This window comes from Microtus oregoni, unplaced genomic scaffold (assembly GCF_018167655.1).
Source record: "Microtus oregoni isolate MIOR12 unplaced genomic scaffold, Mior012 000012F_ref0000307, whole genome shotgun sequence".
Lineage (NCBI taxonomy): Eukaryota > Metazoa > Chordata > Mammalia > Rodentia > Cricetidae > Microtus > Microtus oregoni.
Genome location: NW_024543071.1, coordinates 27,626,570 through 27,650,425, shown reverse-complemented (window position 1 = coordinate 27,650,425; position 23,856 = coordinate 27,626,570). Strand labels below are relative to the sequence as shown.

The window sequence follows — 23,856 nt, the reverse complement described above, 5'->3', positions numbered from 1 at the left end:
GGTGGCGACCTGAAAACATGTTTCTTATGTTTGTATTTCCCTAGGCATGACCCACCTTGGTATGTACTTCACCCTCCGAGTAGTTAAATTATTATAATTAGATATGTTACCTTAATTTTTTTAAAAAAATTATTAAGGATTTAATTTTTAAAAAATCCAAATTAACCAGTTGGGATTGTTCAGTTCATAATCCAACCAGCTATAGTAAAATGATACCACATGATTCTGTTTATTCAAGTACAAGCGACAGAAAATTTCTGGTTCCGATGGAACTATTATTCATAACGTCGAGTTTGGCTAACACAAGCAAACTCTGTTTCTAAATTATCACTGCACACTTTGTTCCTGAGTTCTTTTAAATTTACGATCGTCTAATGACTTCTGTCCCCCCTTAGTTTCAGAAATTTGAAATTAAATTTTTCTGTCATACTGACAAAACATTTTTAGTCACTGAAGAAATTCACTTCAGATTCGATTTAAGATACATATACCTGGTTGGACTGTGTACGATCATTCCTTGTTTGTTCGCAATGTATGATTATGCATGGATTTAATTGCAAGCTATCATAATTGATAGTTACAGAAGCGAAAATAAATATACCTGAGACTATAAATTTCCACATTGTACGAGAATGAAGTAAAATTCCAAACATATCACTTATGATTAATATTATTTTTATCATTTTTTTCCTTTAAAAAGCCTAATTATATAATATTGTTAATTTCATTTTTTTGGAACAAAGAAGTCCAAAAAATAAGCAGATCTACAGTACTAAAGAGAAAAGGACTGGCAAATGTTTAAAGCAAAAGTATTCAATTAGATAGGAAATTATCTGCTGGATGTTCTGTGGTTAAAAACAACAATAACCTTCCCAAATTAGATAAAGCATAATAAAATAATGCAACTCTCAGCAGAGCTGAAGCACACCAAGGGAAAGGCCACAGAGGATGCTTGGCATGGCTCAACTGTTGGAAATGCTTATGTATCAAAAAACTACAGGGGCTGGAGAGATGGCTCCGTGGTTAAGGGCACTTAATGCTCTTGCAGAGGACCCGAGGTTGGTTCACAGCACCCACATGGAAGCTAACAACTCTAACTCCAATTCCAGAGTACTTGGCACCCTCATCTGGGGCCCTTGGGCACTGCGCACATAGTACAAAGACATACATGCAGACAGAGCACCCACACATATAAAATTATTATTTGTTGTAGAGAAGGGGCTGTCGACATAACTCAGTGGTTAAGGGCATGTGCTGCTCTTACAGAGGGTGGGAGTTTGATTCCAGCACCCATGTTGAGGGACTCACAACCACGTGCAACTCCAGCTCCTGGGGATCCCAGTGCCTGTTGCTACCATGGACACTTGCATTCACCTGCCCATACCAACATAGATATACATAATTTAAAAATAAAAATAAATCTTCTAAAGCAAAGTAGAGAAAAGGGTTGGAACTGTAGTTAAGGAGTAGAACACTTGCCTCCAATGCATGAAGCATGAGTTCAAACCCTACTACTGCCAAAACAAAAAACAAACAAACAAAAAGCAGGAGTATAGACAGATAATAGGGAACCAAATTAAGCAAGCCCATCCCAGGAAGAGTTGCAGTCTCAGGCACATGAGAACAGTGGGTATTATCCCTTAGCAGGACTCCTGCCTTGTGGTCCCACAGGCGAGTCCTTTATCCTGCATCACAGCGCATGTTCATTAGAGCAGCATCTGCAGCTGGAAACAAAGTGTCCTTGGGCTATCAGTGTTGTTGGCAGGCTGCAAGCTGGGCTAGGCTTCCTGACAACTCCCTCTGATCTTTGCTTTGCAGTTTGCTTTATTTCGGTTTCTTCAAGTGTCTGTCAGCAGAACTAAGCTTTGCTCAGCTTTCAGCCTCTCATCAGTGGAGTGGTCGGTACCCAACCCACAGAGAGCACGGTTTCTCTTTAGAACTGGAGCATCCCAGAATGTGTTTCTCTTGGCGAACCTACCCTTCCTGGGAGATTCAGCTGTGGTTCATCACAGACTTCTATTCATACCGCACTTTACAGAGTGTGTTCCCCCCAGAAACCTGGGGAGGTGCACACTGCTATCTCGTCTTTCAAGAGCTCCCCACTTTGAGTCTGAGGTTTTCTGCAAGGGGGCTATGTGCCCTGGCTTCTGGTGAACTTTGAAACAGAGTTACTTTAACAACAAAATCGTCCTGCAAGCCACCTAATTCTCAGTCTTTAGAGGTGTCTACTCTACACTGCAGACTTTTATGGCAGACTGAATGCCTTTATTGCTGGCAGTTGCTGTCTGCCCCGTGGCATTCTTTACTAACTGAGAGGGCTGAAAAGGACAAAGTGGTAGGCCGGCAACTGGGCTCATAGCTGTTGGGGAGTTTTACATCCCATAGGAACACGACTCAGATCTTCACAGGTCAGAAGCAATCTAAGTGGGCTTCACAGCTCAGGACTCTGTTGACTTACATCTTCTCACACCCACAACTAAAGTCAGAGTATTCTTTGCCCCTGGAGGATCTCCCCTTTGATCTTCCCTTCATTCTCTCCTAAACTCCATCCGAACACTGTGTTCCCTAAACCACAGCCCTCAGGCTTCAACTCTGAGTCCAGCTGAGAAGGGCAGACTAGTTAGAACTTGGAGCATGCTTACAAAAGGAAACGAAAGGGGTCATAGCCTTAAATTTTTTCACATTATCTGGCATCATTAAGAAAGGAGAGACTGTTTTTATGCTTTTAAGCTTCAAACTGGAAAGCAACTACCTCTTTTTAACTGTTTTATCTAAAAATTCTTCAAAATGTTCATACTTATTTTAGGGGGGGGGGAATGGTGGGTGGATCATCAGAGATCCAGGGAGAGCCTCAGTCCAGGCTAGCCTCAAACTGACTATTATAGTACAGGATGCCACTGAAGTCATGAACATCCTATCTCTGCCTCGCAAGTTCTGGGATGGCAGGCATGGTTACTATACCTGAGTACTGTTCATATTAAAATAGCAGCAAACCCTTCGCTGGGCCTGGAGGCACAGCCTGTGGTTCCAGGGTTTGGAAGCTCTATCAGCAGTGCATAGTCATCCTCACCTGTCAGTTCTAGAGCAGCCTGGGACTCCATCTCAGAAACAAAATAACAACAAAATAAACCCCACCATGGCTAAAGCCTCTTATTCTCTCTCACACACATAGACATTGTTGGAGATATACCTCAGTGGTACCCTGCTTGCCTAGCATGTCAAAGGCTTGTGTTCAATCTTCAACTTCCCTAAAACGAATACACGCATACAAGCACAGACACACGCACACACACATATAACCCTCATCAGGAAACATGTGAGATACCTGTGGGAGTTTTGATCTCTATAGTGAGATACTTCTATGAATTTGTATTTTTAAGTTTATTTTAAAATACTTGTCTGTGTGTGTGTATGCACATGAGTACAGGGGCCCACAGAGGCCAAAGGTCTCTCTCTGATCCCCTGGAGATGGAGTTACAAGTGGTTGTGAGCTGCCTAATGCGGGTCTTCTGCAGCAGCGCATGCACTCCTAATTGCAGAGGCATTTCTGCAGCACACTGCATTTTTAAATGTATCGTGTGTGTGTGTGTGTGTGTGTGTATGTGTGTGTATGAGTGTATGCATGTGTGTGTTGTTTTTCATTGGCTCATGTGATTATGGAACCTGCAGGCTAGAGACTCAGAGCGAGAGGTGCAGTCTCAGCTCAGTCTCTCTGCTACCTGTACTGCCTCTTCTGGGAAAATGGGTCTCTTTTCCACATGCCTTTCATTGATTGGATAAGACCCAGTCACTTTATGGAGAATGGTTTTCTTTATCCACGACCTGCTGATTTTTTTTCCTTTTTTGTTTTTCCAAGACAGGGTTCCTCTGTAGCTTTGGAACCTGTCCTGGAACTAGCTCTTGTAGACCAGGTCGGCCTCAAACTCACAGAGATCCACCTGCCTCTGCCTCCCAAGTGCTGGGATTAAAGGCGTGCGCCACCACCAATGGCCAAGACCTGCTCATTTAAATGTCAGCCTCATCTAAAAGTAAAATTCACAGAAACACTGAGAATATTTGTTCAAATGTCTGGGTACCATGGACCAGCCACGTCAATACATCAAGTTAACTGCCAGTTCCCATATCTGGTGTTTACAAGTTTTCCTTTCTCTTCTTCTGTCCAAGCTGCTGACTTGTTATGAAGATGTAGCTTCTCTGAACAGCCAATCTTGTATCCTCTGTGTCACATACAGAGGAATTAGGGCAGCCAGCTTCCTCAAAATTTCTTTTAGCGTCTCAGTAAAGACGAGATGGTTTTAGTCTCTAGAGAAAGTGCACATGTTTAGTAAAGTTTAATTAGTGGCTTTGTATCATCTTTCGCTTCCACGTTCCTTTTAAAGATTTACGTATTTTATTACATACATATAATAATGTTTTGACTGCATGTATGTCTGTGTACCACATGCATGCAGTGCCTATGGATGCCACATGAGGGTGCCTGATTCTCTGGAACTGGAGTTACAGCTGGTTGCCAGCTGTTGTGTGGGTGCTGAAAACCAAATCCGTGCTCTTAACCACAGAGCATCTCTCCAGGCCCTTCGCCCATGTGTTTTGAGTGATGGTTTTAATTGTAGCTGAACCAGCAAAGCTGTGATCCCAGACAAGTGGGATGAACAATCTCTTTAAGTATTTGAAGATAGAGTTGCATCTGGACCAGCATGGCCATCGAGGGGTTGCTTGTCTGGGGTGTGAGCTCTGTGGGGCTTCTGTTTTGTTGTTGCTTTGTATTTTACTTTTCTTTTCAGTTCATTTATGCTGGCAATGCCCAACACTGACACAGGTTTATTTCCAAGAACAAGAAGAGCTTTCAGGTTGACCTATCTTTATTTGGTTTGTAAAGACTTTGGGCTGGAAAGATGGCTCAGTGGTATAAGAATATTTGCTGCTCTTCCAGAGGACCCAAGTTCAGGTCTAAGCATCCATGTTAGGAGGCTCCCAACTGTCTAAAACTCTAGCTTCAGAGGTCAGAGGATCTGAAGCCCTCTTCTGGTCTCTGGATGTACCCATATGTGCGTGCACGCGCGTGCACACACACACACTAAATAAATAACTTTAAAACAACATGAACAACAAAAGACTTTACTCCTCACGGTGCACTAGGGGTCAGGACCAAGGTTTTAAGAAGGCGAGCCATATCTCCATCCTGCTCCCAAAGCCAGGAAACTTACTGAGGCAACCTACCTCAGGGACTGGTCAAGGAGTTCCCATCACAGACTTAGGGAAAGCAGAGGAGCAGCATGTCTGTGCTGGACTTGGGGCCTGATGCGCCAGCACAGGGTTCGGAAGGAGGACTGTGCACATGTTAGCCATCCCTGACATTCACCCAGGGAAATATTCATCCTAGACCTAGCACTCACACGGCACGCGGGTCTTTCCGTAGACGGAGTCATCAACATGAGCATCCCCATTGTACTGCCTGTTTCTACGGATGACAAGGCCCGGCTGGAGGGGAGCAGCAAGTTCGCCCTCATGTATGAAGGCCGAAGGGTGGCCGTGCTACAAGACCCCGAGTTCTATGAGCACCGGAAAGAGGAGCGCTGCTCCCGTGTGTGGGGAACAGCCAATGCAAAGCACCCCCATATCAAAGTAAGTGCAAAACCTTTGGGGGGACGTTTTCAAAGGAGGGGGCGGGTGTAGGTTTGTGTGTGTGTAGGTATATAATTACACAGTTCAGAGATCAGAGGACAACCTTGGGTGTCCTTTCTCAGGGTGCATGCCTTCAACCTTCTGTTCAAGACAGGACCTTTGGCTGACCTGGAACTTTGCCAGGCAGGCTGGACTAGCTTGCCAGCGGGCTCTTGACAGCCTTCCTGTCACTACTTCTCATCTCGCCGTCACTGAGACTAGAGACACATGCTGCTGCTGCACCTGGCTTTTTATATGAGTCCTAGGAGTTAGGACTCAGGTCCTCGCACTTACGAGGCAAGCATTTTATTAGTTGAACCATCTCCCCAACTAGAAGTTCTTATTTTTCTTTCGGGTATGTGTCCGTATGTGCTATCTATGTTCATGGGTATGCACATGTGCTTGACAGTGTATATATACATGCGGAGGGCAGAGATTGACATGGAGTATTTTCTTCTGTTGCTCCCCACCTGAGTTTTGAGATAGTGTCTCTCGCTAGACCTTAAGTTAGCTACCCAGGGAACTCCAGGATTTGCCCATCTCTGCCTCCCAGGGCTAGGATTACAAGGACATGCTATTGCACCCAACTTTTTACGCAGGTGCTGGGGATCCAAACACAGGTCCTTCTTCCTGTTTATGCAGCAAGACCTTTACTGCCTGAGTCACCTCCCCAAATCCATGGTTGAGTAAGAAATATTTTTCTGCCGGGCGGTGGTGGCGCACGCCTTTAATCCCAGCACTTGGGAGGCAGAGGCAGGCGGATCTCTGTGAGTTCGAGACCAGCCTGGTCTACAGAGCTAGTTCCAGGACAGGCTCCAAAACCACAGAGAAACCCTGTCTCGAAAAACCAAAAAAAAAAAAAAAAAAAAAAAAAAGAAATATTTTTCTGAAGCCAGTACGAAGGGTCAAGCCTACAAATCCTAATACTAGGGAGGGCAAGGCAAAATCAGAGGTTAGCCTCAGTTAAATAGCTAGATTAAGGCTAGGCTTGGTTACAGAAGACTCTGCCAAAAAAATAAAAAGACATTTTTGTTTGAAAGCTGGTCTTGATCTCCTAAGTTATCATAACCTGTGGCTGAAGCATCCTTAGCTAAATAGGACTAGGCAGATAATAGTCTAGTACCTTGAGTAAAAGATCAAAATCATGAGCTAGCTAGAGCTTGCAGCCCTGCCCATGTTGAACGTACATAGGGAACACATGTAATGAACCCAAGCAACCCTTGAAAGCAACTCAGAGTTCATGTTCTCTGGCCAGTCAGGGGGAGGGTTGATGACATCTTTCTATAAACAAAGATCAGTACACCAGTGGCTAAGTTCTGAGAATAAAGACACTACGTTCTCAGCAGCAGCTGTTCATCTAACTAGGGTCATTCAGTTCTCTCCGCCCAGAAGGCAAATCAGATTCCTCAGCAGCTTCTAACAGCAGTTGGGAGTGAGGTGGGAGTGAGGAGGTATACAGGAGAGCCACAGAATACAGTCCATTTCTCACACAACTCTGTGAAACTCAATGAAAATCCATTCTTCATTGAGACACAGGCATAAGGGTGGAAGTACAGAGAGATATTACTAATCTAATTTGAACTCTTCAGTTCCCCAGCTTGGTTAGCGTTTAAGCTCACAGTAACATCATAAGCAGTCAAGCCCAAGAGACTCTCAAAAACCCTGTGATAGACCAAGTATATCATCCTTCATTTCTCTTTTGACAAAAAGATGAGGCCAAAATATGTTGAATAGCTGTCCCAGTCCTATGACCTTTCAGGAAAAAAAAAATTCCATTTTGAAATGTTACAAGATAGGAAAGACATTCTCAAGGCCCAGTTAGTAGCCTTTGAAGCCTTCTTAATCTGAACAGAAGAGCTCAGGGAGCAAGGGAAGCAGCTTTTCCACTTTTTGGACACAACCATCAGCCTTCAAGATAGCCAGCTCTTGCCTTATGCATAGGCAGGTCAAAGTCATTTGGGCAGTTTCCCCTTTCCCTCCCATCCCCCCTCCCCCCCCCCACCGAGTCTGGCAGAAGGTCTTTGAGATAGCTGCTCCATGAATATTACATTCTGGCCTTCAATTACATCTCTGATCATTTCTTTTATGATTGTAATCACACAGGCTTGGGACCTTATCTTTCTTCAGTGGCCCAAAGAATAACTGCCTACCATTATCTCTGCTCAAAGATTTCTTCTCTTTGGGTCTAACAACTTAACATCCACATGACTTTCACTAAAGGCATAAAAGTAACCTCAGATAATGCCTAGGGGAATCTGAGTGACTATTTCTCTTCATCTTGTCTTGCAATATGTCAGGGAAAGCAGTGGTGTGACCTGTGTCTTTGAGAGTATTGCCAGTGACTCTACACTATTGGCCATTAGAGGAACTGATGATGAGAAATGGGTCATAGATAACCAGAGAGAAAGCATTCATACCCCCCATATATATTACAGTGGGATTTCCTAAAGGTATATTTGGCAAAAACACAACACGTGAATTTTGTTGGGCAAAGAACTCTATTTTTAACACCCTGAACTCATGATAACATTTTAACAGCTTTTTTTTTAGAAGACAAAAGTCTTCTAACAGTTTTATTCACAAAAGTAACTATGGCCCTTGCATTTTAAAATGGGACTGAGATTGTTTGCAGAGCATGGTCAGTTGCCAAGGAAATGGCCTGCCTCTGTCCCACAACCCCTTACCTATCCGTACTCCTAAACTGTCTTATTAGTCTTCTATTGCTATGACCACAGCAACTCTTATAAAGGAAAACATTTAACTGAGTCTTGCTTACAGTTTCAAAAGTTTAGTCCATTGTCACTATGGTAGGGGACCATGGCAATACACAGGCAGGTATGGTGCTGGAAAAGTGGAGAGTTCTACATTGGATTCTTGAGAGTTCTACATTTGGATCCACAGGCAGCAAGAAGAGAGAGAAAGCGGCCTGGCTTGAACTTTTGAAAGTCCAAAGCCCACCCTTCCTCCATCAAGGCCATCCCTACTCCAACAACACCATACCTTCTACTCCCTGTCAAGTAACACTACTCCCTAATGACCAAACACTCAAATATATGAACTTATAGGGGCCATTCCTATTCAAACATCCACTTGACCCTTCTACTCAAGAAGTCTCTTTGAGTCACAAAGTATGGAACCATATGGCATAATCTCATAGTCATTTTGAGGAACAACTAGAATATGCAGAAATAACGCTTCTAAGAAATTCACCATCTTTTATCCATGGTGCTTTCTTACCAACCAGTAATTCCTCAGAATTACCTTGTAAAGTAAGTAAAAATTATTACTCTCATTTTATATATGTAGAAATCAAGAGAGCAAAGTATGTTTTCCCAATGAAAGACAGAAACAGAGTTTTTTTAGCTTTTGTATCCACATGAAGACCAGATGGACAGCAAGATCAATGAGCTCACCAGAGAAACCTTAAAGTTTACATGGATTATGCAATCATGATGGCTCACCCCTACAATTCCTGGACCAGGGAGGCTGCAGCACAAAGATCCCAAGTTTAAGGCCATTGTCAATTATGTAACAAGACCTTGCCTCAAATAACCCTGAGCAGGTCTCACAGCTTCTGGCTGGATTGGCGTTGGGCCAGGCTGATCCTTGGGAATTTGGAGCTGCCTATGATGTACACATGTATAAAGGTTAAGAACCACTCGATTACACAGTTATTGAGAGCTTTAGTCAACTATGTCCTGAAAGTGGTCCAAACTCAACATGTCAAGCTCTCCCCAAACTCATTCTCCTACTTGACAGCTTTGTATGCATGCACTAAACCCATAAACAAAACCTACATGGCATTCTTGCTTTTTCTAGTGCCCTTTCCTAGTCAATCAACAAGTTCTGGCAGCTCTTCCTTCCAAGCATTATTCAAATATATTCAGTCACTCCTGTTCCAGTCTGGTCCAGATTTCACATCCTCCCTGTGTCTTGCTTTATAAGCCTCTAATCCATTGTCTTTTCTTCAGCCACAGTGAACTGTTCAACCTTTCTTTGGGCTACTAGCCTGGGCCACTAGCCTTCATCCATTGCTCCTCCAGACATTCCAGAGCTGGTCTTCACAACATGTTTGCTCCTTCCGCTCCCACATCCCCATCTTATTTCCTGCTTTCTGAAGTCAATCCTACCTTCCCTGACTCACAGGTATGACTCAAAGGCCTTCTGTGTCCTCCCAGAACAATGCGTACCGTCCATACCTGTAACAGGCAATGCTGAGGGTGATGCTGAAATATCACCTGGGGGCCACTGATGAAAACCGGCCTATGTGCTAGGAAAGAAAGCTTGGTTTTTTTCAAGTTCCAGATTTGGGTTCTGACTTTGGCACAATAACCATGTGTACCTGGACCCTGTCCCTTCCTTTCTGTAAAATGGCCTTCTATCTGAAAGCTATGCTGTTAAACTTGCATGAGCTTCGAGTATCTTAAAGCCTTATCAGATGGATTGGAAAGCCGTGGGTAATTCTAAGTCATCATAAGTGCTGAACCTTCCTTCCTGAGAGCTGGGCATAGTTCTCAGGATAGTCAGAGCATCGCAGACACAGAGAACTTTTGGAGAGTCCAAATGATACCAAGAGTAGTTTCAGCATCACTCTTCACAGACGTGGTTCTAGTGTGGGTGGCCCAGAAGTCCTTTCAGTCATCAAAACAGTTCAGTGCAGGGTTGGCCCATAGAGTTCGGAGTGTTATGAAACTCCTAGGGATTTGTGTCAACTCTTAAAATTCTAAGAGGTGAGGACAAAGTCACGGATGGTACTCATATTTGAAAATATGAGTCTGTAGTGGTTTTCCTGAGGACAGAGTTTAGAAAGGAGGCCATGAAGACAGAGCCAAGTCCATTGCACAATTACCACCATGGTTTCTCAAGCTCAGCACCATATGTCTTTGTTGTTGTTGTTGTTGTGAAGGAGGTTCTGTGCCACACGGGATAGCCAGCTGCATCCTTTGGCTGCACTAGATTCCAGATGTAGCACACCCTTTCCCACTCCACTTGTGGCAATAAATTAACTGGAGATATTAGGTGTGACAAAAATCGCACTAGCTTAGCTTTTCATTCTCTGAATCCCTCTGGGATGCAGTCATTGTAAACCTCAGTGATTGGCTGTAATGGGGAGGCTGAGCCAAGGCAACACATGGCCACCTTCTTCTTTCTACTAGGTATTTATGAGTAAGGTCTCTCAGTCACCCTTACTACTCTATTGACATTTTAGGTATTCATTTTGTCCTTGTACAGATGAAATCGTACATAATTTGCCTTTTTGTGACTTACTTCACTTCCCCTGTCCTCAGGGTTACCTGTGTTGCGATTGTCTTTCCATGGCTGTCCTGCTTTCTCAGGACTGTCTGTGTGGAAGCACTGGGCAAGATCTCTTTCATGTGTTCCCATGCTGTACATGTCTTTTCTGTATCCATTCATCCACTGGTGGACATTTGGGTTGCCAAGAACAAATGGAGATTTGAGTGTGCAAATCTCTCCTCAAGAAGAAGGACCACTGAATCAAAAGGTTCTTCGAAGTTTTGTTTTGCTGCTTTGTTAAAATGAAACCTCATACTGTTTTCCACAGTAGTTTTATCTTTTTAGAGCCCAGGGCATAAGGGTTCTTTCCAGTTCCTCTCCATCCTCACCAATACATACTTCCTGAGTTTGTTTGTAATAATGGCCATCCTAATGGATATTCCACTTTTTCTCATTTGGATTTCACTTGCTTTACAGCTGTTGGTAGTGGGCTACTTGTGTGCTTTGGCCATCTACAAAACAAGTTTGGAGACATGCCTACTCAAGTTCTTTGTTCAGCCTTTTGTTTTTATGATATTTCTGTGTGTTCTTGAGGGGTGTATGTGTGAGTATGTGGCCATCAGAGAACAACTTGTACAAGTATCAGACTACAAGGTATCAAACTCATCATACTTGAATTCCCACCGTACATACGGAGCTGTCTCCCTAGCTCTGCCTTGTGAATTGTGAGTTACTTTATTTATCCTTGTTCTGGAGGAGCTTTCTGTTCTTTTTATGAGCCATGATCTCATTATGTAGCCCAGGCTTGTCTCAAACTCAAAATCCCTGCCTCAGCCCTGAGTGCTGGTGTTACAGGCATGTACCCTGACACCCAGGTTGTAGGAATGGTCGCTGGCAATGTCATAGGATTTGGAATAGTCATCTCATCCTGTATACACATTCATCCTGTTAATTGTCTTTTAGTTCAAAGGAAGTTTTCAGTTCAGGGTAATCCCAGCTTTCGGCTTTTGCTTTTGTAGTCTGTGTTTTTGGTGCTATAGCCAAGAAACCACTGCCAACCAACCCCAGTGTTATGAAGTCTTGTTCCCTTTTTCTTTCTTTTTTTCTTTCCTTTCTTTCTTCTTTTTTTTTTTTTGAGGGGGGACATTGAGACAGGGTTTCTCTGTAACTTTAGTACCTTTAGTACCTCTTCTGGAATTCCCTCTGTAGACCTGACTGGCTTCGAACTCACAGAGATCCGGCTATCTCTGCCTTCTGAGTGCTAGGATTAAAGGCATGCACTACCTCTGCCCAACCCCTTTCTTTACATAAGCAGTTTATAATTTTGGGTCTTCTATGTATGCCATTAATCCATTTTATCTTTTGCACATAGAATATGGGTCATTTCATCCTTTTGCATGTGGGTATCTACTTTCCTCAATATATTTGTTCAACAGGCTGTACTTTTCCTCAGAGAGTGACCTTGGCATCCTTCTCAGAGGTCTTTCGAGAAAATGGATAACTATCTATTTTACACTATATGCCTGGATTTTGTTACACTTTGCTGCTCACTGGATTTTCTTTTATCTTTAAAGCAGATGTAATGCAGGAGGCTGCATCTGTGGGTGATTCCCATGGGAACTGTGCTAAATGATAAATAATTACATGGTAGAAAACCAAACAACTTTTCCTCCAAGAGCTTTGGAGTGCTATTGAGAACAACACATTAGACAATATTAGGAATGTGCCAGCAAAGGTTCTCAAAGCATGGTTCTTTGAACCCCAGTAGTCCTCACAACCTAGCCGGAGAACTCCCGAGAGCAGAACCATGTAACAGTGATAGTCTTTTCCTGTGCTGCCACTGGCATGGCTGGTGTGAAACAAAGGTGGACAAGATGCTGGTGGCTCGATTACAGCCACCGTACTAAGAAACCACCAGCTTCAGTGAAGGATGCGTTCTATGATGCTGTGAACGTGACCTTTGGGCTAAGTGGTTTTTTCATAACATAGTCCAAATTGGGAATTATACAAGATACGTTTGCTATACATGTTAATCCTCAATGGCTGGTGTAAGGAAAAGTTCTTGTCAAGTTATTTGAGTCTGGGGATTGAAACACCATTGAAACCCTGGTATCAAGAATGTGGGTTTACAAATGCATGTCTTCAGACTTAGATATTTAGTAAGTTTTTTTGTTTGTTTGTTTGTTTGTTTTCAATGGGCAAAATTCTGTCACTTCAACAAAAACAAGGAAGAGTACTTCTTAGTTGCCAAGATTAACCTTGGGGTTTCAAACAAAAACATTTTATTCGGCACTATGAGTGTAGCAGCAAGTTCAGACTTAGACTTTCTTCTGATGCCATCAGCAATGCTCACAAGTGTGTGTGTGTGTGTGTGTGTGTGTGCACTTAAAATCCTAAAATATAATGTCAGCCTTTGAAGACTGACAAACTCAGTAGTCAACATTTCTAGTTGATCAGCATGTATGGTAAAAATAATAATAATAAATTATTCTTGGGCAAAAATATTCAAAAATAATGGAGTTTTAATAAAACAGTGTGAAAAATGCATACAGCTTTAGATTTCATACTGCAATTTACCTTTAAGAAACTAGCATTGGAAAGATGGTAAAGTGATTGGTATTTGAGCAAAAAGACCCAAATTTTATCCATCCTCAGCAACCATATACTAGAGTCAGACATGGCAAAACCTGCCTGTAATCCCAGCATGAGGGAAGTGGAGACAGGAACATCTCTGAACCTTGCTGGCTAGTCAGTCTAGCTGAATTAGCAAGCTCCCTGTTAAACGAAAAGACTGTCTCAAAAATAAGGAAGAGATGGCAAGATCACTCAGTGGATAAAGATAAGACTAACAACCTGAATTTCAATCCCTGGAATCCACTTGGTAGGAGAGAACAGGTGCCTCCAAGTTGTACACGCACGCGCACATACATATACACACACACAGAGACACACACACACACACACTCCCCAATCTGTAAAAGTTCAAGAACTAGTGATATTTATCAAGAAAGACAGCTGGTGGAGACCTCTGCAAAGATATGCGTGTACATGCCGCACACATGTTCAGGAGGCCCAAGCAGGAGGATCCAAGTGGGCACGCCTGGGTTGCAGAGTAAGACCCTCACAGAAAGGAAGGGGAAGGGAGCCAGTACATGTTTTAGTATCAAACAGTATCCACAATCATATAAAAATGCTACTCGAATCCTCTTCTTTCTTCTAGCTAAGTCCCTGCTGGGGGGTTTTCTTCACACAGCACAGCCGAAACTCACTGGCTCAGATTAAATGCAGTAGCTATGAAAGTCTGTCTATCTTCTGTTAGGCCATACGTAGCAGAGTGGCAATGGGTAAAAGTGACACTGTCCTTCCTATTCAGGTGAAGGAGTGGGGAAGAGTTTGTTCTTAACATGCAATAACTTCATTACTACTTTAAAGCTTCTCAGTATTCATTTCTAACATGGGAACTGCTGGATATAATCCATATAAACAGGAACTTTGGGGGGACAGTCCTTAATTTTTGTGTTGTGGGAATGAGCTGTTGGACTCGACCAGGGCCTGGTCCTGCTCCTGCTCTGCCTCCCCAGCAACTTTGGTGAAGACCGCAAGTAAGTTCAGAGATGAAAAGTTTGTTAAATACTACTGGAAATGCTGTAAAAAAGCAACTCAAGATGGGTCACAAAGCAAAACAGGCAGGCTGGGGAGAAGGCTCAGCCAATACAGAGCTTGCTACACACGTATGAGGACCCAAGTTTATCCCCCTCAGGACCCACGTGAAATATCCAAGTGGCCAGGGAGGGAGGTTAAAGACAGGGAGCAATTCCACTGCCAGGAAGGTAAAGGCAGGCAGCTCCTGGCGGCTCACCAACCAGTCAGACTAGCCAAATTTGCGAGCTACAGGCTCAGTGAGAAACCCTGTCTCAAAAATGTACTGAAGAGCTATTGAAGAAGTTCCCCAATTCTGACGTCTAAGCCTCCACACATACAGGCACGTGTATACATTAACACACACACACACACACACACTTCAAATGAAATTTTAAAAGGCAGTATAGTTACTATGAATTTCGATGATTTCTTCCCAGATGGTGATGGAAGGTGGGGACTGGCTCGTCGGTGGAGACCTGCAGGTGCTGGAGAGAATAAGGTGGGATGATGGGCTGGACCAGTATCGCTTGACACCTCTGGAGCTCAGACAGAAGTGGAAAGACATGAATGCTGGTATGTGATCTGGTTCTAGTGTATCTGCCAATACTCATTAGCACTGTAGTCAAAAATTTAAGTGTATCAGGAATAATTTTTTGTTTTTTAATATAGGGCCTGACATTGAATTCATTATGTAGCCAATGGTAACCCTGTATTCTTGATCTTACCTGTGCCTCTAAGTGCTGGGATTGCAGGCATGTGCCACCATGCCTGGCTGAATCAGCATAAAAATATTTATCTTTTAATGAAGTGTGTGTGTGTGTGTGTGTGTGTGTGTGCGCGCGCGCGCACGCGTGCGCCCGTGCTCGCACACCATGTACATGTGGGTATCTGGGGTCAGATTCCCACCACCCCTGTCTTATTCAGCATAAAAAAATAAAGATGCTGCCAGGCGGTGATGGTGCACGCCTTTAATCCCAGCACTTTGGAGGCAGAGACAGGCGGATCTCTGTGAGTTCAAGATCAGCCTGGTCTACAGAGCGAGTTCCAGGACAGGCTCCAAACCTATCCCCACCCCCCCCCAAAAAAAACATATCTTACTTTTAATGGTGTGTGTGTGTGTGTGTGTGTGTGTGTGTGTGTATGCCATGTATGTGTGGGTGTCGGGGGTCAGAGTCCCCCCGGGGCTGGAGTTCTGGGCAGCTCGTGTTCTGCCCGACATGGGTGCTGGAATCAAACTTGAGTCCTCTGAGAGAGTAATGCACATCCTTAATCTTGGTGTCAGCTCTCCAGTCCAGCAATTTTTTGGTTTTTGGTTTGAGACAGAGTTTCTTTGTGTAGCCTTGGCTGTCCTAGAACTAATGAATCCACACACACACACACACACACACACACACACACACTAGGCATGATTTGAAAAACAAGAAAATTGGAAAAACCAAAACAAAACTGAAACACAAAAGACTCTGGGGATGGCCGACTACCAGTGACACCACCTGCCTCGTGGGGGTGGCAGTGGAACAAGGAAGGAAGTCGTCTCATTTCTTATTCTATACATTTTGAGAGAGACATGATTTTCACTTTAGGCTTTTATAGAATTCCTAAATTTTCTGCAAAGGATATATTTTAATTACATTTTAGAACCAGAAAAAAAATAGAGTTCATGAATCCATCTCTAAGTACAATTGTTTTCAGGATTTCTTGAAGGTGGAGTTGGATTTCATCCATAGATTTGGTGCCCATGTATTATATGCTCATGTGCAGGTTCCCATGAAGCTGAGCCTGCAGCAGGCACAAGAGTGAATGCTGGAGCCTGGGATTTCAGGAAGGGTGTAGCCAGTACCTGTTTTAATTGCCGAGTCGTGTTTTCTCCTGTGTGGCTTCCTGCCTCTGCATCCTATCTTGTTCAAGCAACTGAACACTTCTGATGGATTAACACCCCTAACAGCTTAGGCACATTCTCAAACTGTCAAACGCTAGCAGCCCAAATGGGGGAACTGAGCAGTATACCTACCGCTCCATCTTTCCCCATTTATTCTTATGGACAAGAAACATAGCTTACTTTGAACCTTGGCTTTTCTTTCCTTCCTAGATGCCGTGTTTGCCTTCCAGTTGCGCAATCCTGTCCACAATGGCCACGCTCTGCTGATGCAGGACACCCGCCGCAGGCTCCTAGAGAGGGGCTACAAGCACCCAGTCCTCCTGCTGCACCCTCTGGGGGGCTGGACCAAGGATGACGATGTGCCTCTGAACTGGAGGATGAAACAACACGCAGCTGTACTGGAGGAAGGCGTCCTGGACCCAAAATCAACTATTGTTGCCATTTTCCCGTCTCCTATGTTGTATGCTGGCCCCACAGAGGTGAGCAATTCCCTGAGCTGGTAAAGGACTAAGAACACAGCCTAAAACTTTATTTACAAAATTAAATAAATTGGGGGGGGGGTCCACTCTTAATGGGCAGATTCTACAGTCTCAAGTTACTCTTTCACCCATCCCAGCTTAACGTTTTCAGTTTTGTATTTGGAAGGATGCTGGAAGTGTCAAGTCCTACATAAACACATTGCTCGGAGAATATGGGGCTTAGCACTTGATTGAGGAAGTGAGAGAGCACAGCTCACCTGGAATCATAGGGCAAGAAATATCTGCACGTTACCTTTCTGTTGCTGTGACCAAACACCATAGCCAAGGCAGCTTGGGTTTCTGTGGGCTTACAGCTCCAGAGTGATGAGTCTGTCATCGCAGGGAAGCACGGCAGCAAGCAGCAGGAACCTGAGAGCTTATATCCTTCACCACAAGCACGAGGTGAAGCAGAGAGCACGTGGGGGAAATGGGTGGAGCTTTCCAAACTCAAAGCCCATCCCTAGTTACACACTTCCTCCAGCAAGGCTGGGTTACCTAAACCTCCCCCAAACTGTGGCACCAACCTGGGACCAAGGATTCAAATGCCTGACTCTGAGGGGGACCTTTCTCATTCAAATCACCACACCAAGCTAACGATTTGTTGTTTCTAAGTACTCTGGACGATTCGCCCTGCCCCAGGAATTTCTCAGAAGGGAGAAGTATCTTTAAAAGGCAGCACCACAGTGAACTATCACAGGGAACCTGCCAGAAGATTCTTGGTCCCTCACTAACAGCTGTGCAGGGGATTTGGAGTTTGTAGGATTCTGAAGGGATCTTAATTGACCCTTCCAAATGTTCTAAACTGAGTTTAATGAATGAATTCTCCTCAGTTGTATCAGAGTTCCACACCTTTCTATAGCCCCCCCCTACAGATCTCCCCCCATCCTTTATAATTTTGTCAGAACTTTAAAGATGGCAAGTGTTATGCTAAACTGGAATCAACACATATATGAAAGGTAATTAGTTCATTACTGGCAGATGACAGTTTAGAATCTCTAACAGCCTTTAGATTTTGGTTTGTCTGAAGACTGGAGCACGTAATTCACGGTCCTTTCTAACAGTAAGTATTCCTGGCTGCTTGCTTTATTGAGAGATTAAAAGTTCATGACTTCAAAGCTCCTGTCCCACCCAATACCACCCAGCCTGAGTGCTCAGGGCTTAGGACATCATTGCTACTTTTAACTGACCTGCCTTTCTGAATCACTTTGAAAGCAAAATTAAGGAATTGCCATAAAGGGGACCATGAACTTGGATCATGTCGTGTCCCCATGTGCTATTTTCCAGGTCCAGTGGCATTGCAGATGTCGGATGATTGCAGGGGCCAATTTCTACATTGTGGGCAGGGATCCTGCAGGAATGCCCCACCCTGAGACGAAGAAAGACCTATATGAACCTACCCATGGGGGCAAGGTCTTAAGTATGGCCCCTGGCCTCACCTCTGTGGAAATCATTCCATTCCGAGTGGCTGCCTACAATAAAACTAAAAAGGCCATGGACTTTTATGATCCAGCAAGGTAGGTTTCTAGAGAAAACTGTAATTGATATGACAATTGGCATGATGAAGCAATTGAACCCTCTGGAAGTCTCCAGGCTACACGCTCCCAGTTGGAACAACATTCCCTCACAGCTCAGACCCTCTCTTGCACATGTTCTGTCCAAACATTGTAGCAGAGCGCTCTACACGTAGTTCTTGGCCTATAAGCATTTCTTTGTTCTATGGATGTAGCTTACTAATAGAAGACTTGCCCTGCCATGTGCGCAGCCCTGGGTTTGAGCTCCAGCACACCCACAAACAGTTCTTGAGCTGAGCATAGTGGCACTTGCACAAGGGAGGCGGGGGCAGGGTGTTCATACCCCATACTAAATTCACACAAACTAATCTCTGGCATGAAGATAGAAAAAAGCAGGTGTGCAGGAAATACCAAACAGACATTCTGCCTTTATTCCTCTTCTGTCCTGTGAGATTCTCAAGACTGAGGGAACTGCCCATTTTAAAACATGCCGCTGTTTACAGAGAAAACCTGGAAGCTAATTCCAGGGATCTTTAGGTCAGCTGTTTCTTACCTCCACTGACTTCTCTGTTGCTGTATTGTGACAGGCATGACGAGTTTGACTTCATCTCAGGAACTCGGATGAGGAAGCTCGCTCGGGAAGGAGAAGACCCCCCAGATGGTTTCATGGCCCCCAAAGCATGGAAAGTGTTGACAGATTATTACAGGTCTCTGGAGAAGATCAACTAAGTGTCCCTGGTTCTGGTCTCTCTGAAATGCTCTTTTACTAACGATTTTTTTCTATTTTTGTGATTAAATGCTTTGTATCCAATTGCTCCTCGACGACTAATTTTAAAATTAGTATTTTGTAATGAGGTAAAAAGTTGTGCCTATAATTTAAAACCAATTTCATTATGTATATGAAATTCACACTGGAAACTAAATCTTAGGAAAAAACAATATTATTATACGTTCCAGAATGAAAGCAGTTGTAGTCTTCTTCATCCCAGCAGGTATGTGTCAGATTTCTTAAAAGATGTGACCATGTGTCTAGCTGACTTGCCCAAACAAAAGCATACTTTCCAGCTTAATTTTGCCAAGCTGGAACTCTAATGTTACTTACCAGAGGTAATAAACCATACAAACACCCTCTTTTGTACAACTGACCAAAAAACAACAACAACAACAAAAAATCTGTCATCCTGACGTTTTTTACCTTGTGACTACACAGTCTCGCTGCCCAATGAATTGAAGATGCAACTGGAAGAAATATATGTGTGAAGATGTGAATTAAATCTTGAGAAATATGCTAGTTCCTTCTGTTGTGAAAATAACATAGCCAACAGGAAGAGAGGTTCTAATGGCTTCCTATGAACAGTAACTCCAGCATGCTGGCACTTTTCAATGGTGTGGTATGCTTTGATGAGAAGAACTCCCCCCAGGGACTAATTCTCCATCAGGGAATATTGTAGTTATCGTCAAGAGGCACCTATTTGATTGAAGCTATAACCAAAACTAACCCACAGATTAATGAGAAGCTGAAACTGTTGGCTTCTGCAGAGAAGATAAAATCCAAACCTCATCCATGTGCAGAAATGATACATACATAAGCTCTGAGAGCTGCTGAGTGCTGTAAACACAAAATGGCCATTAACAAATAGTGCTGACACTCAAGAGTGCCCAGACCACTACACTCCTAAGCTAGGTCCCTGTCTACATTAGACAACACAGGAGCTGGTTCGGACTCCTTGAAGCTACTTAACAAAGCTCTCCTTGAGAATGCTAAAGAGAGACCTTCTTGGAGACGGAAAGGTTCAGGGTATCCCAAACTCTTAATGGTACAAGTTTCCAGACTGCGCCTGTTGTGAAACATCTTCCGATGGTTTTATTTTCTAAGAGGTAATTCTTGTATTTTAAGCATGATTTATTGTTGCCAAGGAAAACGTAAGAGAAAAACATTTTACATAAAGGTTTCTCTGGAAGAGACCACAAACTGAAAAAGGAAAAGTGTGATTTTTTTTTTCATACTGCCGTTTTTTTTTTTTTTTTGTTTTTTTGTTTTTTTTTTTTGGCGGGGGGGGGATTTTCAAGACAGGGTTTCTCTGTGGCTTTGGAGCCTGTCCTGGAACTAGCTCTGTAGACCAGGCTGGTCTCGAACTGCCGTTTTTTAAAAAACGCTAATAAAAGCTCTTTTGAGAGTGGGCTACATGCCGTGACCACAGCAAGGTGAATGTTCAGCTGCTTGGTGCCTGTGCTCACTGCTGCCGCCACAACTATGGGTTCACTGAAAACATGCCATGGTAGTGCCTTAGCAAATGAATAAAGTTTGTGATTTTAAAGACACAGAAAGCTGCCTTTCTACTCTAGTACTACAGTTAGTGTAACTGTTTCAGTGTCCAACGGATGCCTGTTCTTACTTCAATAAATCTCTCAAAGACCACCCAAGTTCTCTTGTTTTGTAATGCAGGCAGGCTACAATGGCTGCTGAGGGTCATGACACTGAGAGCAATAACAATTCTTAGGGCTTTATTGAGAGGTGGTTCTAACTTGAACTTCAGGTGTAAGTGACTCATAACCTTAGCTGGGCACTCACTTTTCAGAGGGGACTGGGTTGCTTATGACCCTCTTTCCAGAATTTCACTGTAAGACAAACTAAGGTGAGGAAGTCAAAGCCCTTGTTCTCATAGGAATGTACCTTATTTTCAGAGCCTTCCCGGCTTCACCAACAGGCTTAAAAATAATCATGTATACATTTCCCTCTCAGCAGTCCAGTAACTGCACTAACCTTAGCAGCTGGTATTGTGTGCCTAAGGCAGTACATTTCCACCGGCAACCTCAGTGGCCTGTAGGCACACAGCTGTTGCTTCCTCCTGCATTCTTGATTTATTTCTAATAACGTCATGCATTTTTTTTCTGCTGATCCTCACCACAAATATTAGTAGTGTAATAGCCAACTCAAAGCTATCGTTTGGTAGCTCAGTTGGTAGACCGCTTGCCTAGCATTCATGAAGGCCTGGGTTCAATTCTCAGCACTTGAGACACAGTGTGACACATACTTGTAATCCCGGCATTTGAGGAAGAAAGATCAGGTCAATGATTCCTTGGCTATACAATGAATTTGAGATTAGTCTAGGCTTCAGGGATCCAGCTTTAAAAAAAAAAAATCAAAATAAATAAATAAATGGTACCATTTATAGGTCCTCTTTGTTTTCTCAGATCGTACTTCGTGGCTATTTTTAGTTAGCAGGGCCAAGTAGGCCAAGATGTATATGTGTACATCAACAGGTACCAAGAAGTCACAGAAGTCTTCAGGAAGTGTGAACAAATCCTAAAAAGACATTTTGATACACCTTGCGTCAATATTTATCAGGCTCTAGTATTTCTTTCCAACCCAAGAAAAAAATCTTGGTTGTAGCTGAGTTTTTTTTCTTTACTCTTTGTTCTTTGGAAGACCACCATCCAGCTCCCAAATAAATACATGGAGACATTCTTTCTTATGAATGCCTGGCCTTATTTTGGCTTGTTTTAGACAGATTTTCCTAACTTAAATTATCCCGTCTACTTTTTGCCTCTGGGCTTTTATCTTTTTCTAGTTTATATACTTTCTTAACTTCTTACTCCATGGCTGGCTGTGTGGCTGGAGGCCGGCCTTGGTGTCCTCCACTTATTTTCCTTTTCTACTCCTCCCTCTTCTCTCTTTTTCTTGGCCTGCCATCCCTGCCTCCTTCTTTCTCCTGCCTTGCTATTGACTGTTCAGCTCTTTATTAGACCAATCAGGTTTTAGGCAGGCAAAGTCACACAGCTTTATAGAGTCAAACAAGTGCAACACGGAAGAATGAGACACATCTTTGCATCACTAAAACAAATGTTCCATGGCGTAAAAGAATGCCACACATTTTTAACTAATATTCCACAACACTTGGTTCCTCAAGAACAGCAAGTCTGTAGTTTTGTTCCCTCCTTTCCCACTTTCCTATTAGGCATCTGAGTCTAGCAAGCATTTATATTCTGCGTAACTGTCCTAAGCAGGAAATCAGTAAATCAGACAAGTTGGTTGTTCTTACGCCTAAAGGTTTAAGAGCAGCTTCTGAATGACTCAAATCTCCACTGCCTATTAATAGGCCAGGTGAGAGAACTACTACAGGGATACGGAAAGAGCGCCCACCAATCTCTCCCAACCCTGGCATCCATGTAGTTCCTTGGTGAAGACTGTTACTGGGCCACAGTTACCAAAGGAAGATGACATTCAAGTAATTCACAATATGTATTCCAAAATACTAAGTTTGGCTTATACTGCAATTTTACTTAAACTATCAAAAATAAATGGATAGCCTGCTAGAATTTGAACATTTTAGCCAGATTCTAGGGGGGAAAAAACTTTTATCATGATGCTAGCAAATCAGAACGGATTTAAAAAACAAAAACCAACTCTTCATTTGGAAAACAGTAAGCTGTCCAGAGGTAAATTTGGCCTCACCTTGGCAGTATCAGGAAGTATGCAGGAAGTGGACTAGTGTGGACTGTACTGAGCTATATGTGCTTGCCCGAAAGGAAGACTCATGCAAGAATGAGCATAATTCAGGCCAGACTCAGACAACAGTGTACCTGCTAGGATGACCTAAATCAGAAACCCAGTCCCCTCCTTTGGTCTAGACAGAGTGTCAGGAGAGGGGGCTATCTATCTCATGTGTTCTACCTTGAAGAATTAAAAACAAGTAAGAACCACAGGCATCTGAAGGTGTAATCCAAACTCCTTCCAGCTCAAAACAACCATAATCAAAAGACTATGTATGGGAGGGTGGGTAGGGGCTTGGCTAAAACCAATCAACTCCTTCAGTTAAGCTTCAGCACAGGTCTATCAGTACAACCAGGACTGATGCTGACAGAGACAAGGGCTTGTACTCACTGGAAATAAAAACGTCTACTGTACTTCATTTTCCACATCTTATACCCACCAGCTAGTCTAAAAACTTTAACAATTAAGCTATTTTACCTAGGCAGAGTTGGGCGTGGTAAAACAGCACTCCAAGTCAAAGAACTCAACAGGATCCCATGCAGCAGTCCTTGCAAGCCCGCCCACAGGAATTCCCTCATTCTCTGCATGCCCACTTGCTGTACTGTAGCATCTCACAGTCGGTTGGCTATGTGCCGTTCTTGTTTGCCTGGCAATCTCCCCCTAATACTCTAGAGAACACCATTCTCCTTTTGTATGTATTAATGACTATACTGGATGCCAAGTCATTTCAATAACCCAAGGAGTTCTCAGAGCAATGGGCTATTTGAGGATTTCATGCAATCCACTGGAGGATAAAAAAGGCCTTGAGCAATCTTCCCTAAAAATAAAACTCATTGAGAGCGCAATATTTAGAAGCTTGGTTCTTCAGCTTCCCTTTGATCCCATGGGTTCTCCCACCCCTCACTTCAATTA

The 23,856-nt window shown here is 43.3% G+C and overlaps 1 protein-coding gene across 2 annotated transcripts in view; it reads left to right on the top strand.

Moving 5' to 3' along the window:
* Positions 1-19,260, top strand: part of Papss2 (3'-phosphoadenosine 5'-phosphosulfate synthase 2) — a 68,949-nt gene extending 49,689 nt beyond the window's left edge. The window contains exons 8-13 of one of the 2 annotated variants that reach the window (XM_041661854.1): positions 45-59; positions 5,420-5,625; positions 14,979-15,114; positions 16,631-16,899; positions 18,223-18,452; positions 19,037-19,260. In XM_041661854.1, coding sequence (XP_041517788.1) covers positions 45-59; positions 5,420-5,625; positions 14,979-15,114; positions 16,631-16,899; positions 18,223-18,452; positions 19,037-19,178 — 998 coding nt within the window. In that variant the 3' untranslated portion in view covers positions 19,179-19,260. The remainder of the gene's footprint in view (positions 1-44; positions 60-5,419; positions 5,626-14,978; positions 15,115-16,630; positions 16,900-18,222; positions 18,453-19,036) is intronic. The other variant, XM_041661856.1, reaches the window with a different exon arrangement.
* Positions 19,261-23,856: the final 4,596 nt, after the last annotated feature.